A 17,841-nucleotide genomic window follows, 5' to 3' on the forward strand; every position below is an offset into this window, starting at 1 on the left:
CAAAGAATAAGTAGTAAGTAATACGTCTGTCTACATCGCGGAGCAAGAGCAGAAGAGGCAGAAAATTTCCGCTTCCATCATTTTACTATGAGATTTTGATAGGAATTTCTTATAGGAAAGGGAATTTTAGGTATCGATAAAAGAATGTTGTAATCATTAAGAATTTTTAGCCTTTCATTCGGAGCGTGAGAAGATGCTGAAGTGAGCAGTTTTATAGAATGCGTGTAATGTAGCATTAATTAAATAAAAAGTGGAAATTGGATCAGGAAATAAGAGACCATTTTAGAATGAAGTTAATATGAGCTAAATTAAAATAAAAAATTTGGAAATTAGTTAAGATTTAAATTAGATTTAAAAATAATATTACATATGTGTTTTCCATAATACACATTTAATTAACATGCAATTGTTTTCTGAATTTTCACAATATTTAAAAATAGTTTTTCGTCAAATTTTTAAAAATTGATTTCCTTGTGTAAAAAAATTCAAACTCTTTTCATTATTTGATAAAAGATTTTTACTTTTTCATATCGATGTGTTGAGGAAGAGTATTGTAATCGTCAAAAAAAATTTGAATTCGAGATTTTGACGAATCTCCACTTTTCATATCTCCTCTTTTTAGTATTGTATTTATGTGTTCGTTTGTGAACACGATAAACACCTTTGAGCTAGACGGATGGTATATGGACTAACTGCCGAATTTTTAGATTTCTGTCAAATTTTGAACAAAATCCATTCATAGGAAGTTCGTTTATCTGGCTGTAACAAGTGAACTCGATAACTTCAAAATGCAAAGATCTAGACAGATAAAATTTGGTAAATAAATTTAGTATCTAAAATATAGATTCATATCAACCATATCTGTAGAAAAGTTGACACTTTGTTGGTCTATACTTTCAAAAGCATATAAACGCAATAGCTCATTAACGGAATGACTTTAATCACTGAAATTCGGTATGTCATTCTTGTGGCTGTAGTTATGTATCTAATTTTCGCTATAGGTGTCGGTATATACATTTTCTATTGCAGGTAGAAATGCATTAAAAATACATACTCGCAGGATAGATTCAGTCAAGACCTTCTGACCTTATCCAATTTGGCATAGATACGCTGTGTAGTATGCAAATGCAAACCTAGAGGCGATTTTTTTATTAAAAAATTAATTAATTAAACATGAAACAGGATTTTAGTGATTTTCTGCGATAACGCTTGTAAGATTTATAGCCCAAGATTAATTTTTATATCGTCTAAAATTTTTAAAAAATTGTTATTTTAAGGAAAGCAATTTAGTTGTCATGCAATTTTTTCCCAAATTTTAGCAATTTTTTTTTGAAAAATGTTTAGCAATAGATTTTATTGTTGAATTGAGATTAAAACCATCTTCATTGCTCCATCACATAGTTATTCGAAAGATTTTTCCACAGTGTTTGTTCTAGAATATTAAACGCCCTGTTACGGGAGTTATAAAAAGAGGAATGAATCAACAGTATATACGTTACCTCTAAAGTGCAAAATTCAATTAATCTGCGGATTAGCTAGCTAATCCGCACAGTAACTAGGGTGATCTGTTAATGTCCGGAAAATTGTTTCGTTTGTATATATATATATATATATATATATATATATATTTGTGTGTGTGTGTGTGTATAGCGAGAGAGCTTTATTGAGTTGGGTTCAAACGAGTAGCGGAGAGAAAACTTATTTAGAAGTATAGGGTGTTCATTAATTATTATCGAGGTTTCCGTACCTCATAACTTTCAAATAAAAAATATTGCACAAAAACCGATTACGTATTCGTAAATTGCAACTCAAAGAATTTTAGGTGGCAACAATGCGATCTTAGCGCATTTGCAGTTTGGATAATTATGACGTCATAAATAAAAATGGCGACCGTGCAAGAAAAAGCAATGTGTGTATTGTGGTTTTTCGAAACTAAATCAGTCATAACTACTCAACGTCACTTCAGGACCACGTACAAGAAAGATCCTCCTTCGGATAATTCTATCAGACGCTGGTTAACACAATTTCAGGAAACTGGTAGCGTTCTACACCGAAAGGGAGCGAGCCGGAAGACCGAGCACATACGACGATATGGAACTTTCTCCATAACCGCCTTCAACTGATTGCCTACAAAGTGCAAATTGTGCAAGCTTTACATTTTAATATCATTAATAAAATTCTTTGAGTTGTAATTTACGAATATGTAATCGGTTTTTGCATAATATTTTTTATTCGAAAGTTACGAGGTACCGAAACCCCGACAATAATTAATGGACACCCTATATATATATCTCCTGTGAGTTCTTTCTGAGTACTTTGTGCCGTTACGATTGTTTATTACAGATTTGTTGCCTGCTTGCTGCTGTTTACTGCAAGTGCTGTTTACTGCAAGCAACACTAGAGCTGCCACTTCCAGCAATTTAAATAGTAAGTTCTTGAAATTTGCTATTTCCAATGACGTTGCGCTGCCATACACAATAAATAATGCCAACAGAAAAGAGTTCCTTAATTCTTGTATAAGATTGATTTTTGCCGGCGTCCTGGCATAGGGGTAGCGCGTCTTCCCCGTGATCTGGGAGTCCCGGTTTGGGCATGGTTGTTCTTCCTGTTCTACCTGTGAGATGTGTGCATGTGCCCTCCTGTAAAAAGGGGTTGCGCAAGCGAATGAGTGATGCGTAAGTAGTCAAGTAGTACTCCTGGCCCAAGTTGGCTCTACGATAAAAACAAGAGGCGCTCCCCCTCAGGCTTAAATCGGCTGTCTTTGAACAGCGGGCTTGTCCGTGGCAAGTGCCATAAGAAACAACAACAGCGCTGTTTTGTGCAAATTTCGTTTGTGTTTGTTAACTATGTATCGTGTTTTCTTACAGAATAAGTCGTTGTTAATGTTACGTTATTGGCTATATTGGACTTTTCGTTTACAATCGAAGGTCGTTTTTTGAATTTTTCATAACGATATTCAAGCCAAATTATATTAGAAATGGTGTAAATGAAAAGTATTATAATTAGTTTCACTTTCACTTTTGTATCATTTCAGTCTGAATTTACCTATCTTACCTGGAAATGAACATTTCTTTTGCGGTTACAAGTTAACCTTGTCCGGAACATGGAGTCGTCAAGCCATCAGTTTCTCATGAATATATTTTCAAACAATATTTAATAGATGATAAACTTTGAAGTATTGAAAGTTTGTTGGAAGGTGCTGTGTAAGACAGCTGTTTGGTCTAGAACTACCAGAACTGGTATAAATATACTTTAAGGATGGGAATGTTTACGAAATTTTCATTATTATTATTGGCATCATTCCAATTATTTAAAAATAAGCGATATTTTGGCCTTTTTTCGCATTAATTATTGAATAAAAGTTATTTTTACATAATTTGAGAATTCAATAAATAATCTTTTTGATGATACCAATTTATTTGCCATATAATTTTTTGTTTAAAATTTTTAAATAAAGGAAACTTTTGGAAATGCAGTTAACGTCAATGTAAGCATGCTGTTTTTTTTTTCCTTCAAAAAATATTACTGTGTTTAGTTATAATAATAATAAAAAAAAAATGTATCTGGGTTGGCATTCAATAGGACAGACCATTTATCCTACCAAATTTGGCTCAGATATACTTTGGAGAATGTTGATGTTCTACTTTGGCCAATTTTTTTCAAATATTAACTAATTAAAAATTAAGCGAGGTTTTGGTGATTATCCGTGATAATTTCCGAAAATATTGTTAAACTAAATTTATTTTCAGACCATTTTAAAGTTTAAAAAAATTTTAATGATAGAATTTGGCCGTCGCGCTGATTTTTCCTGAGCTTTGACATTCTTTACAAATATATTTTTGTATAATTTTCAACAATGTATTTCACTGTTGTATTAAAATTCGTAACTGCGTTCATTGTTTCATCAGATTCTATATATATTCTCATTATTTTCTTTCACTTTAACAACTGAAGTAATTCTATTATTCGTGCAGTTTATGCGAAGAATAAGAAAGTAAAATTACATCACTGTGAACGAATACTTGAAATTAGAAAATAGATTATCCGAACTATTATTTTTTTAATTAGCACTATGATTCAATGGGATTTAACACCATTAAGAAGGTTCACATACATAATAGAACAAGTATCAGACTATTAAAAACACGGCATTATTACACTTAGGAATTTTTTTTTAAACAGTATAAAGTTGTACATGAAAGATTTAACTAAAATTAAATGCAACCAAAATTCCCCGTGAGACAACTAAACACCATAAGCGGCTAGTAATTGCTGTAATCGAAAGAATCCATCGGACTGGAAAGTGATTGAAAAACCAAAAACATGAATTTATTAATGGAAACAAAAAGGTAAAAAAAAGTAAAATTTTCAATAAAATTATAAACATCAATATAATAAAATTGAGGCTCATTGCATCGTCTGTAATTTATGCACAATTCAAGAAAAAAAAAACATACACTATCAATATTTAAGATGCATCGCAGTATTTCCACTTAGAAAAATGAACTTATCAACCACAGTTAATAATGGATTGATTCTCCCAACAATTATTTTTTAATCTTGCAAATATACTTTGACCATTTTCTTTGAAGACTATGGAAAATTCATCAAGATTCAACAGAACAATTCTAAAACTTTTTCATTTTCGTTCAGTCTCAGATTCAGCAAGAAATTCCCAGACACGTCAACTACCGCCATGATTTGCAATCACCTCTAATATTCGATTCAGCATTAAACAGCATAATTCAACATAAACTTTGAGCGATAATCTTTATTGAAAAACTGCTACTGGAATCGCGTGATAAACATTACATAGCCAATACAATTTTCAATTTATTAAAGACAAATAGAAGGAGAAACTGTTGAACCTTGAATCCCCTTTTTTCTAATATACAACTAGGAACTAAGAATTTATGTTTTTATTTTGTTAATAGCAATTTATTTTATGTATCATCTATTAAACTTTTGTTTTCACTATTTTCAAACGATAAATTAAGAAAGGTGAACTATAAATCAGTGGGAGTGGTCTCATTAAAACTTTCTTGCATATTCTCTAATTGATGTATTTGTATAGTATTAACAGAATATCATTAGCAAATAGTAATTAAGAAGACTCTGTTGGAGTTGAACCTTTACTGATTTTTTTTGGCAATTAATAGCTGGTATGCAGTTGATATATAAGTACCAGAAAACCGAATGTATGTTTTGGATGTTATTTTCCGACCCATTCAAACCAAAATCTAAGACAGAACTACAATTGTAGTCAAAAGATCCCATAACAGAATTTATTTATTTAAATCATTGTGTTTTGTCATCCCGTTTACATGTTTGTGAAAATACAGACCGACAGGCGGTCACCTTCTTGACAATTTTGTTTCCAAATGCGATACATATATACTGCAATGTCTTGATCTAGACTGATCAAATAACGAAGCAGAATTTCCTGACAATTCTTTATTTTACAGCCCTATATATACAAAGAACAGCTTGTTCTAATCTTGGTTAAATAAATAGTTATTTATACCTGTAGTAGGAGATACAACAGTCAAAGTCGAAGGGTTTTCTCGAAACTCAGTTGGTTCTCGGACTCCGAACTCGTGGGCGTGGTCGAACAGTCCGCCTGCAATTCCTTTCTTCTCTTCTCCTAAAAAACAATATCCGCGCTTTATTTCGGCGACAATCTCCGCCTCTTAATTTACATTGATCATTTGAGCTCACTTTCGGCCAATCGAGGTTCAGAAATATGCTCTCCCAGCGGCGCCAGTTGGTTGTGGGAAGGTCCTTTGTATGAAGCACCTTTCACAACTGACTATTCTGGAACACGGAGTTATCATAGTCCTTTCACAATGAGAAACATTTAGCAACCAGATGTTTGGACACTCCTTTCTCTTTGAAGGTACGATCAATACCTCTTGGACGAGGAATTCCACATGTGGTCTTCCACTGTAGTCGCTAATGAACAGATGCGAGACCACCCAGGTGAAAAGATTCACCATCTGGCTATTTCGAGGAGTTTAGTATTTAACAGCGTCGACACAGCTGGCTGTAAATGTCTTATCAGTACTGGGAAACGGGGAATGTTACACTACTCTTTAGATGTGTACCAAATTTTATTTTCCGAGTTACGTACTTTTTGTGGTTATCATGTTTTCACTTTTATTCTGACAGCCCAATAGGCATAAATAATTCTTCTGAATGGGTTGCGTTCCAAAATTTGATAAAAATTTTCAAATTTAGTGTAATGACTATATAATCATCCGTCTGCCTCAAAGCGATTTTCAATTATTAAGTTCACAAACAGAAAAAATGTGATTCCAAAGATGAGTTTTTCTGTCTCAAAGAAATCTGAAAAGTAGAGACTCATCAAAATGTCAAGTTCAAATTTTTGACGATTATAGCACTTATTCGTTGCGTATTTCATATAAAAAATCTATAATTGTATGCAGATGATCTGGAGTATAAAATAATGTTGTACACCTTTCTAGTTCATTCTGATCAACCTTTTCAGTCTGTTTCATTTTCATCAGTTCTGCTTTGCCCTGTTTCCAGATCCTATGAAAAAGAGAAAGAGTCAATCTCAACTCTTGGATTCTAAGTTCTTAAAGATGATTTCGACATTGGAAGAGTTGATAACTGTTGCCTTTGAAGAATTTGTTTTTTCTGGATTTCTGTTAAATAACTCTGTTGTGCATCTTATCATAAATATCATAACTATTCTTCTCCAAAGTTTTTTTTTTATTCCACTTGACAGGCTGAATTCTATCATTGTCCACTGCAAACTTATAAACTAAACTCCGAATTTCTTTCTTCGTTAAACCATTGTTCATCTTTGTCACTTGCTTTTATATTGCTTTAAACAGAGCTCTTCCTTTTACAGAAAAAATAATTTTCCAGAGTCGTGTTGAAAAATACTTTTCTAGAGTCGACCGTCTATTGGATTTCATTTTCATAGAGTTATCAAAAGATTCCAAATGCCGAATTCATGTCGTAAATTTAATTTAAACAGTTTACACGATTCTAATAGAAAATTTTTCTTCGCGTTTATCCCATATAAATTCTAATGATTATTTTATATTACAGGGTCAATATTTACACTTCCCTCCCTGTTTTTTTCCTTGGCATTGTATTATACATTGAAAAAGGCAAAGACAGAGTAAGCCAAAATGAATGCGCCCAATTTTATAGGTGCACTACGCAAAATGTAATTAGTGTATTAATATATGCAAATTTTGAATGCACTCCTCGCAAACATTCAATATCTGAATATCTTCAATGTCTGAAATATAATCCTTGCAAACTTTTTGCAGCATGTCTATATGAGATCTTTACACCCCATGGGATCTTTTTCCTTGGGGGTTTGTAAAAGATCGCGTGTATGTACTTCCAGGTCCTACCACCATAATGGATACTGCTATTGCCAGCATTGCTGCACAAAGTTTGGCAAGAATTATATTTAAGTCATGATGTATGCCATATAACAAAAAGAGCGATATTGAATGTTTGTGAGGAAAGCATTCAAAATTTGCTTATATTACCTCTGCATGCATGTACATTTTAATGAATACACTGATTACATGTTGCGTAGTGTACCTATAAAATTGAGAGCATTCATTTTGAATTATTCTGTAAAGTAAATATTATATTTGTTTGCATCAATATTATTTTATCCATGATATAAGAGTTTGCAGCTCTTTACAGATTATTTTCAGGATAAATATTGTAGTTTATTCTCAAATTTAGAAACAGCATGTAGATTTACTTTCAGAATTACATTGCTCCCACCGGAAGGCACTTCATACTAGAGACTAGAGACTTTTATACAGATACTAGAGATTTCTGATGTGGTGGTTGGTTCTCGCCCTTTGGTGGGTATGGAAACGGACAAGATTAGTACCCCCCCCCCTTATCGATGACGAACGTGTCTTCAAGAAGAGGAATTATACCTTGGCCAGTGAGGGCATTTAGAACTCAACCAAATTTCCTACTTAAGCTGCAGCGGTATCCAAATTATTCACTTATTCCATATGCCTAAAAGGGGCGGGGGGGGGTAGTTAGCTTGTGGTTATAGAATTATACTTCACAAGTTAGAATACAATGGAGATCTTTAAATTATTCTTCAAAAATTAACACAAAGAACTCTTACATATAATTCGTATATTGAAAAGCAATTTCATATCTGCACTCATAAATAAAATCTGAGTGATAAAAAATAACAGGATTCTACAAAGTTTTAGTGAGTGCTGTTTGAGATTGTTCAACTGCTTGCAACATGATGGCAGCCCATAAGGAATGATGATTCAATATGCACCATGTCCAAGATTCAACAGCCTCTCCTAATATTTAAAATAAAGGTTATTTAAATTGTAGCGAACGCGATATGTATGAAAAATATTTAAACAAATAAACAGATGCTAAAGATCAAAGTAATATTGCGAAAGTGATTCGAAACAATATATATATATATATACTTATATAAAGCTCAATGTGTGTGTGTGTGTGTGTTGGCTCTCTACAGGCTAGACCGTTTGACCTACAGCTACCAAATTTGGTACATGTATACCTTGGAGGTCGGGAATGTGCACCTAGGGTCCCTTTTTTGAATTTTTAATTAGAATTTTAATTATTAATTAAAAACTAACATTCCCGCCAAAAAAATCTTTTCATTTTCCCCACCGCCAAACGAGTAAGGCTTCAATTTTTTCTCACACTAAAAAGGTTAGGGTTAACATTTTTCGGTCGATTGTTTCAAACGATTCTGTTTATTTTCTTAATGTTTGAGGCATTTAAAATTAAACATTGTTAATTAATCGATCTTTTAGATTCATTCTGAAGTACTTTTGAATTAAAATAAAACAGAATAAAGGAAATTAAACATTTGTAATCTGCATAGCGTTACCCCAACTGGAGTAGAAAATTCACGCATTTGCGTTACCGTAATTGGCGTTGAAAATTCACGCACGCGCATTATGTTCTGATTGTTGACAACGGATAGGGACTTGGTTGTGAAGACTTAATATGTTTTCGACAGATTATTTCAAACGATTCTGTTTATTTTTTTAGTGTTTGATGCATTTAAAATTAAACATTGTTAATTAATCGATTTGTTCATGATGAACCTGAGAAAATTTTGTTGAAAACTTTTTGTGATATTGTATAAATTAAGAAAAATATTCTTTAGTGCCCATAAGGTTTAAATATTCAGCGACTCTGTTTTCAGTACTCATATTTAAAAAAAATGCTTCGTTTCAGTAAAAAAAAAAAAAAATTATTATATTTATTGCAGTTTAATCATTTCCACTTTAATTTAAAGCATAAATTCTACGGGAGCTAATAGAAAATTAGAGAGATACATATTACGTTATGGCTGGAGGCCTTTATAATATTATGAGTGAATTATATGACTATTAAAATTTGTTTTAAAATATTTTAATGAAGAAGCAATTAAAATGGGAGTTCCATAAAATATATAATTATTAAAATTTTAACGTGCATTAAGATTGGCGAACCGCCTAGACGCCAAAGGTGGCTAGTATATATATAAAATTAAGCACACTAAGAATTTGTTTTAGAGTTTTTCATGAAAAATTGAAGCAATAATTCATTTACGGTGCAAAAAGATTACATTTATACAGGCCAGAACTACTTTCTGGTTTTTATTATACACATACTTTCAGACGAATATCGTATTTAACAATCTACTACTTCGACCGGCATAATTTAAACAGTTACAGTTAATCTAGCATTAGGTGAAATTGATTCTGTCAGTTTGAATGAAAGAGGAGAAATAATATGACAGACAAAAATGCATTTTTTTTTTTACAATTAGTTATTTTAAATTACTATAATATTTACATTTTTTATAATTCCATAGAGAGAAAGAAATATTTTTCATTTTTATTAATAGTTTGACTTTTCTCTTCGTTTAAATGGAGCATTTTTTGTGAGTTTTGGTTTCAATTTGATTAAAATTTTTCTAAACATTTAATTGTTTCTGTTCTCATTTACTTGTTCTAACTACTCTGCTTCATTCATTTCCCCGAAATTCCATTAATGATTTTTAATTTTTTAAAGTTTCATTTTAGTTTTGAATAATCTTTTGGTTTTTATTTCGTTGTAAATGAATTATTTATTTATTGGTTCTGCTTTAATTTCATTAAAATGTTCTTTTGAATCATTTAATTTTATCGCTTTGCAGTAGGTTGTTCTGTTTTCATTCGTTAATTTAAAATTAAATTAATGAATTTACTAAAATAAAGACTTTTTTTCTTTATTTTTATATAATATTTAAAGCCTTTTAATTTAATCATAATTTTCTCTTATCTGCTATGTTTCATATTCACATGACTAGTTATTGAGGGTAATTGACAGAATAATAGATACTGAAATTTTTCTAAAGAATTTTGAACTCTTGAAAATACAAAATGTTTAATGAAGTTGCTTAATATTTTGCTTGTTTCATAGTATGATTTTAAGTCTGAACTGCATAAACATACAGAAATAAAATGATATATTTACTGTATACTTTGCAATGGATATTTTAAGATCATTTTTTATGCCTTTTTATGAACAATAAATAAATTAATAATTATTTTGACTGAATTATTAATTTTTGAATTCCATTATTTAAAATTTTAAAAGTGCGAATGTGATGAAGTTGCTAATTTTTAGAAGATATTCTATTAAACCTACTTCAGTTTTATTTTTAAATGCATTTATTTGCAATATTTATTTTCTGTAATAAGAAGGTGAGCATTTTGTTACTTCTTTTAAACTGTTATTCGTGAATTGTTTCCTTTTTCTTCATATTAATAATTCAAACTTTAAATAAATTAATCTAGGGTATTAGCATTATAAAATTTTAAGTTTTAATATTTAATAACTATTTTTAATCTCTATTATGGCTATAAGGATTTTTTTTTCTGTAATATTTATAAGATTAAGTTTAATTTTTTTCATCAGACAAAGATTTCTCCAACGTATACCAAATGATATATTTGAGCAGTTTTGCAACTGAATTTTACATTAGGGGAAACTCCCGGGAGTTCAAAAATCCCCGTTACACTATCAAAATGTCAACAACGCCTGAAAGTTCAGTAAAACGAAGGTTGAAACACAATGACCACCTGCTTTTTTCCACTTCTCAGAACATCATAAATTTATTTATCAGCAGACGATAGTTTTGTCGGAACAATGCTCAGTTCTGTAGAATTTCGAAGGAAGCGGAAAATCCCGGCCAGATTTTTTCTGTTTCGAAGAATGGAAAATTTTTCCCTTTCTTATCTTTCAATCATGATTCAGGTGAAATTAACTCTTCCTTTTGTTTTCTTTAGAATGGTATAAAAGGTCTCTTGCATCTGATCGCAACTCAGATACGATTTGAATCTTGATATAGATTTTATAATCTTGAAATTAATTCGGATCGCCATGAAGTACTTTGGAATCCTCACCTTCGTAACTGTGGTGCTGGCTGTCGCATTTGGTAAGTTTTATTATGTGATTAATTCTATATTTTGTATAAAAAAATGGTTGTATTTTGTTGAGATTGAAGAAGCTGCTTGACATAGGTAATGCATGCACTTTTCCTCTACTTAAATCTAAAACAGAATCTTGAGAAAAATTTCTAAATTTTAACTAAAGAGCTGTATTAATTAGAAGTGTTTTTAGTTGTTTTGATGTGTGTTTGATAATAAGAAGAATTGATTGGATTCATTATTTATTATTCATTATTAGAGAATTTTTGATTAAGTTTTAATAATGGATTTTGGAATCATAACTAAAATGTGCTACTAGATTCAGCCTGGAACAATTTACTTAGCTATAATCCGTTCCCCAACTTATAATAATTGAATGCTAAAACAGTATTTTATGAAATTTTCTGAAACTTAACTACCTTTGACGCTCAGCTTGCTCACCAAGATTGTTGATTTTTTTTAGGTTATTAAACGATTAATACAGTGTGCATTTTTTTAAAATTTCAGTTTATTTGATATCACTTTAAAACAGGGCTTTAACTGAATGATTCTGTAACAAATATTGTGGGAGCAAATTAAAAGTGTGTAGATTATGAAATACAACAGGAAATGAAAATCATATTTTGGAATTAATGATAAATTAAGTAATTTTTTAAATCTTCATTTTAACCATTGCAAAACCACGCGATTGACTATTTTGATGGATGAGTTTGAATTTCTTAACATTAAAAAAGCAACTGAAGTGAATAATACTCTTAAAAAGCTTTTTCAAACCAAACTGAAATCAAACCAAACCTAACATTAAAAGCAGCCCAACACTGTAAATTAAACTTGAAGAATTTATAAAAAGTAAAAAAAAAAAAAAAAAAAATGCACAGAAATGCAAAAATAAATAAATGAATAAATAAAATAAAATAAAAAAATGAAGATATAATTTTTTGAGTTTTAAAATAATGCTAAAACCTTTGTAGGAAATTAATAGTTTTGGAAGTCATCCATTTCCAGTAGGCAAGTCATAGCGAGTATCTATAGTGGAGGTTAAACCTATCATCACTGTCGATTATTAGACTTTTCAATTAAAGTTTATTTCTTAATTTCTTTTACATCATCTGACTAAATGAAGTATCTGACACGGCGAGCAGAAATCACTAAATAATAAGTTTATTTTATTAGCGAAAACTGTTGAATGAAGTGCAGCTGCAGAAAAGCTGGATAAAGCAGTCTACTGAAACGTTCGTGCATCGATATGTTTACATTTCATTGCTGCCATTCCGTAATAAATAATAAAAGCGAATTTTGTTCCACGTACGTTAGCGTTTTATATATATAAATTTGGTTAAAGAGCATTACCAGAAATTTGTAAATAAAAAAAAAAAAAAAACTGCCACTATGTTTAACAGCAAGAAAAAAAAAAGATTTGGTTACTTAATGGGGCGATAATATTGGATAATGGTCTGTACAACACATCTAAAATCTGCTCTTAAGTGCAGCATTTTAAGCGTAAAATTGAACTTACTACAATCCTTTGCAAAATGTATGATGCATTAATTCATGAAATCTTTTCTATTTCAAAGAATTTGCAGAAAATTCTTTAAATATTTGATGATTTGATGTAAAAATCTTATATGAAATTTCCACTATATGGATGTTTCTGAATTACTATTTTACTTAAATATGCATAGGCATAGTTCTTTTGCTCCTTTCTTCATTTTTTTTCAACTTTTTGTCCCACAATAATTTTTTAAAAAGAGTTGATATTCATCAAAAACTCTGCGTTAATATTTTTATGCTGGTTATATCACCTTTTCTAAAAAGAGAAAGCGAGAATTTTACTACATAAGATTTTGTTCAGTGTCATTATATATCAATAATATTATAGAATAGATTTTTTTGGGGGAAATAAACACAAGAGTGCACGTAGTTCTGACGCTTTGTTTAATAAATTCCAAATTTAAATATGCTTTTAGGATTTCAACAACTTATTTAGATTTAAAAGATAAATAATTTAGATCTCTATTAATCGAAAATATAAAGGTGCAAATTTTAAATATTTTTTTTCTTTCAGTTGAATGTGACAAAATAGACTGGGGTGCTAATAAACCACAGCCTCCAAAAGTTGGTGAGGTAAGTGAAATCGAGCAACTCAAATAATTGAATTTAGCAAACGATTTTCAATAATCATTACCTTAAAGAATAAAATATGATGTGATTAAATTATATCAATGAAAAACCTATATAAAATTCGAAAAATTACCGATTATTCTTTTTTTTATTAAATTAGGAATTAAATTATATTTTATGTATTTTCTTTTTTTATCTAATTAGCAATGGAAGGTGTTTTTCATTGTCTGTAAAAAATAATTTTGTCTTGATTTCAGTTTTTCAATCAGTTAATTTTGCTTTTTTAGAGAGCAATATTTTTGCTTCAACATATAACGATTTTTTTTTCGAATTAAAAAAAAATTCATGCAACCTGTTTGAATCATTAATTTTTTTATAACGCCAATTGAATGGATACTCTTGCAGCTTCCATCTAAAGTACTTCGATATATAAAATTAAATAAAATAGTGAAACACAAATATTTCATGTAGAGTTCTTAAAATAAAATGTGTATTTCTTTGACGTCAAAATTTTTTCAATAAAGCTTTGCTAACACACTAAATGTGAATAAATTATAAAAAGAAATACTTTATTCTATTACGTCAATAAAATAGGCAAATTATTGTTTACTTATTTTATTTTTGTGTAGAATTACCAATTTTAAACGCATAATATATTTTTTAAATAAGACACAGGGTCCAAAGTATTACTAATAAAAGTGAGATTAACCCACTAACGCCTTGCGTTCTCATTTAAGGGCAATTGCTCTTGATATCCGTGACAAAATCTACTGCATTTCAATGCTTATTTTTTGCTTTGTATACAAGTCAATATGTATTCCTAATCTGCTAAATATTTTTCAGTTGACTTATATTACCTGAAGATAACTTTACTGATTTTTCGAAATTATTTTAGGAGTGAAATTTTATTTTATTATTATTCATTTAAATGTTTTTATATAATTTTAAAGAATTTTATATTGAAATATATGCTTTTAATTAATTTGGATATTAATAAGTTAAACTTTCAACTATTTAGAGACTACTTTTTTGATACGAAACTTTTTTTTTACTGAATGAAACCAGCGATTTTCTCGATAAAACGTTTTTGCTTATAAATGATTTATCTTGAAATCAAATCGAATGCATTGTAAATGTTTCAATAGGAAAAAATTTTGGGTGTGGATATATTTGCATAGATATGGTTCATAACAAAATTCAGAAAGTTATAGATTCGTTATTATTTTATTTTTATCAAAATACATTTCATACTTCATTGTTTTTTTGTTTTTGTTTTTTTGAAATAAGGTTTTTATTACCTTAACATTCCATTGGCTTTGTGGCAAATGTGAAATCATTGCGTAAATATAAAATTTAAATTTTGCTGGAATTTTTATGTCAGTGGTTTTGTCATTAGTAGTTTAACTCAACCTCATTTCTTAAAGATTAATGTAAAATAAAATGGAACACTTTTTCTTTGAAACTGTATCCAATAAAGCATTTTTTTAAGGAGAGGTTCGATTATTTTGTAGTCTTATCTTCTCTATATAAAAAAGAAATACATCGAAATAAAAAAAAAATTAATAAACCATTCGTAGTAAGATCTTTTGATCTCTTTGATAGAGAGATAAATTACTTTTCACTTGCTATTTTAATGCACAAACAGATTAGTATTGAATATTTTTTTGACAGATAAACGCATATATTTTCTGTTTTATATTGTTTATTTAAAATACCACATCGACTAATATCTTAAAATTGAAATTTTTTATCCTAATCATTATCATCATAAAATTGAAATTATTTTTTTATCCCAATCATCATTATCTTAAAACTGAAGTTTTTTTTATCCCAATCATCAGTATCTTAAAATTGAAATTATTTTTTTTATCCCAATCATTAGTATCTTAAAATTGAAATTATTTTTTAACCCATTCATCAGTATCTTAAAATTGAAATTATTTTTTTTTATCCCAATCAACAGTATCTTAAAATTGAAATTATTTTTTTTTATCTCCGCCATCAGTATTTTAAAAATGAAATTATTTTTTTTATCCCAATCATCAGCCTCAATTCAGCCTCCAGGCAGCAGGTGGTGGTAAAGATTTGAGAAACTTCCAGGCTGGATACAATGCCGGAGTCGGAACTAAAGTCTGGGAAAGCAAGAGAGGAGATGCCAGCCTGGATCTTGGAGTCAGTTATGGGCAAGGAGTTGCACGAATGGACGGACACACATTCAAGTCCAAGCCTCAATATGGATTCGGTGGCACCTTCAGATGGGGTAGAAAGTAAAAGAGCTTGGAAACGACAAAGGCTTTGAATTGATTTTTCCAAATGGTGCTGTAAATGCGTGTGATGCTGCATTCATTTACACGTGCTGTAAATGAATATTTTTGAAATGGTATTTTATAATGAATAATTTCGTAAAAAGAGTAAGGAATGTACTTAAAGAAAATTTAATAACAAGCTTTAAGATTTCATTTTTTAAAAAATGGTGCTATACCTGTGATAATGTAAATAAATTAAATTCAGTATTTTGTAAAGTGCAATCAATAAAGAGATTCCTCATTTGTTGAATGAAATCTTTGTTTGTGTGTTTGCCTTAAGTATATTTAAATAAAAGACTTTTTTTATAAAAAATATAAAAAAGGAAGAATTTAATTTTTTGTGGTATAACATGGGCGTAATTAAAATAAGCATGAGAGATTTTAATAAAATAAGTTAACAGCATAAAAATAATTGTTAATATAAATTGTTTTCTAATTATTATTTTTATTGGATATTTTTTCACTTTATTGTTTCAAATGTTTATAAATAAAATGACGTAAGATTAGCGCAATTCCTACTTCTATCTTATTCTTTCTCGAGATATTTTATAAAACAGATTTAAATTTAGAAAAGAATTATTTAAAAGAAAACTACTTAATATAAAATGGACAAAATGGGGAAGACGTTTTGAATTAAATCATGGCCCCAAAAGATCATTGAAAAGGACTCCAGGAAATAATGAACAAATATAAACAAAGAGGTTATGGGTAATTAATTTATAATTAATGATAGGTGATTCGGATATTCAATGTAAGTGCTGGGCACGGATGATCCAAAATGGTGTTTGTTCGGGGTTTTTTTAAATGCAAAGAAATTTCGAAAACAAACTATATTTAAATTTATACACTTCGTTCCTTAATTTAAAATAACTTTATTTATATTTAACATGTAGAGTATATCTATGAAAAAAAAGCAACAAAATTAACTATTCTAAATATATGATGTTAGAATAGTAACAGAAAGAAAATTGCTCTGAGCTGTTTGTAGATAATCATGGGACAACTTTAAATGAGACAAATTTTTGTTTCAATTGGTCGAAAAAAGGGCATCCAAAATATATATTATATGTTAACAGCATATGTAAAATTATTGCATTTCATGATTACACAATAATTTATTTGATAGTGAAGATTGTTGCATGGGTGAAATGACTTGAAGACACATGTTGTCTTTTATGTGGTTTATTGGTAACATCAACAACAAAAGGCACATGATTACGCCATGGTGTAGTAGGCCTAGAAAACTACACATAAAATTTCTCGGGAGAGAGAGATCCGAGATCATACTCCCCCTAGAACAGGAATCAAGTTCGCTTCTACTGGAAAAAAAGTATACTAACAATAACAGTGAGACCACGTGATATTTACATGATTGACAGCTAGCTCCTCTCAGGAAGACTTCGTGGTTAACTGAATTCTTAACAGCATATGAGTGATTAATCGTCAATGAGTGGACGTCAATAAGTTCTTTCCTAACTAACAATTGTTCGATAAATAATATGCGTTTAATAGAATTCTCAAGTCCTGGCTTATAGTATGGAATATATGACTCTCATGTGGCAGATTCTGAAAATAAAAGTCTGGACACTTTTGACGTTCTCTGTCTTGTCAAATGTCTACGATTTTATATTGGATGGAAAAGGGGATAATGTCTATATTAGAGAGTATACGAGAAGGTTTTGGGGAGACTATTCATACTAAATGAAAAAATAGACAATTGCTCTGCTTCTTGTCTTCTTTTCCCTTTATGGCTTTATATATTAATTAAAGTTTTTAGAAGGAGAACTAAATCAAATATGTCCGTAAAAGAGTTATGCCCTTTACATCATCTTTTCATCTGGTTTAACAGACATCTGCTCTAAAACAGTTAAGACTTACAACTCTGAAAATAATTGGTAATTTTATTTCCATTTTGTTATGCTTTTGTTTCTGTGTGAGCATCA

General features: G+C 29.8%; 1 protein-coding gene across 1 annotated transcript; it reads left to right on the top strand.

Annotated features, from left to right (window-relative positions):
* The first annotated feature begins 11,321 nt into the window (after positions 1-11,321).
* LOC129972394 (uncharacterized) lies at positions 11,322-16,153 on the top strand. The gene is made up of 3 exons (XM_056086518.1): positions 11,322-11,479; positions 13,537-13,595; positions 15,639-16,153. The coding sequence occupies exons 1-3, from the start codon at positions 11,425-11,427 to the stop codon at positions 15,861-15,863; spliced, it is 339 nt and encodes a 112-aa protein (XP_055942493.1). The 5' UTR covers positions 11,322-11,424; the 3' UTR covers positions 15,864-16,153.
* Positions 16,154-17,841: the final 1,688 nt, after the last annotated feature.

Source organism: Argiope bruennichi, chromosome 6 (genome assembly GCF_947563725.1).
Source record: "Argiope bruennichi chromosome 6, qqArgBrue1.1, whole genome shotgun sequence".
In the NCBI taxonomy this organism is placed as follows: Eukaryota; Metazoa; Arthropoda; class Arachnida; order Araneae; family Araneidae; genus Argiope; species Argiope bruennichi.

Excerpts from the sequence above, each read along its gene's own strand:
- LOC129972394 (XM_056086518.1), top strand. The coding sequence starts at position 11,425 with ATGAAGTACTTTGGAATCCTCACCTTCGTAACTGTGGTGCTGGCTGTC. Across the intron at positions 11,480-13,536 it reads GGTGCTGGCTGTCGCATTTG|TTGAATGTGACAAAATAGAC; the intron begins GTAAGTTTTATT and ends TTTTTCTTTCAG. Across the intron at positions 13,596-15,638 it reads AGCCTCCAAAAGTTGGTGAG|CCTCAATTCAGCCTCCAGGC; the intron begins GTAAGTGAAATC and ends CCCAATCATCAG.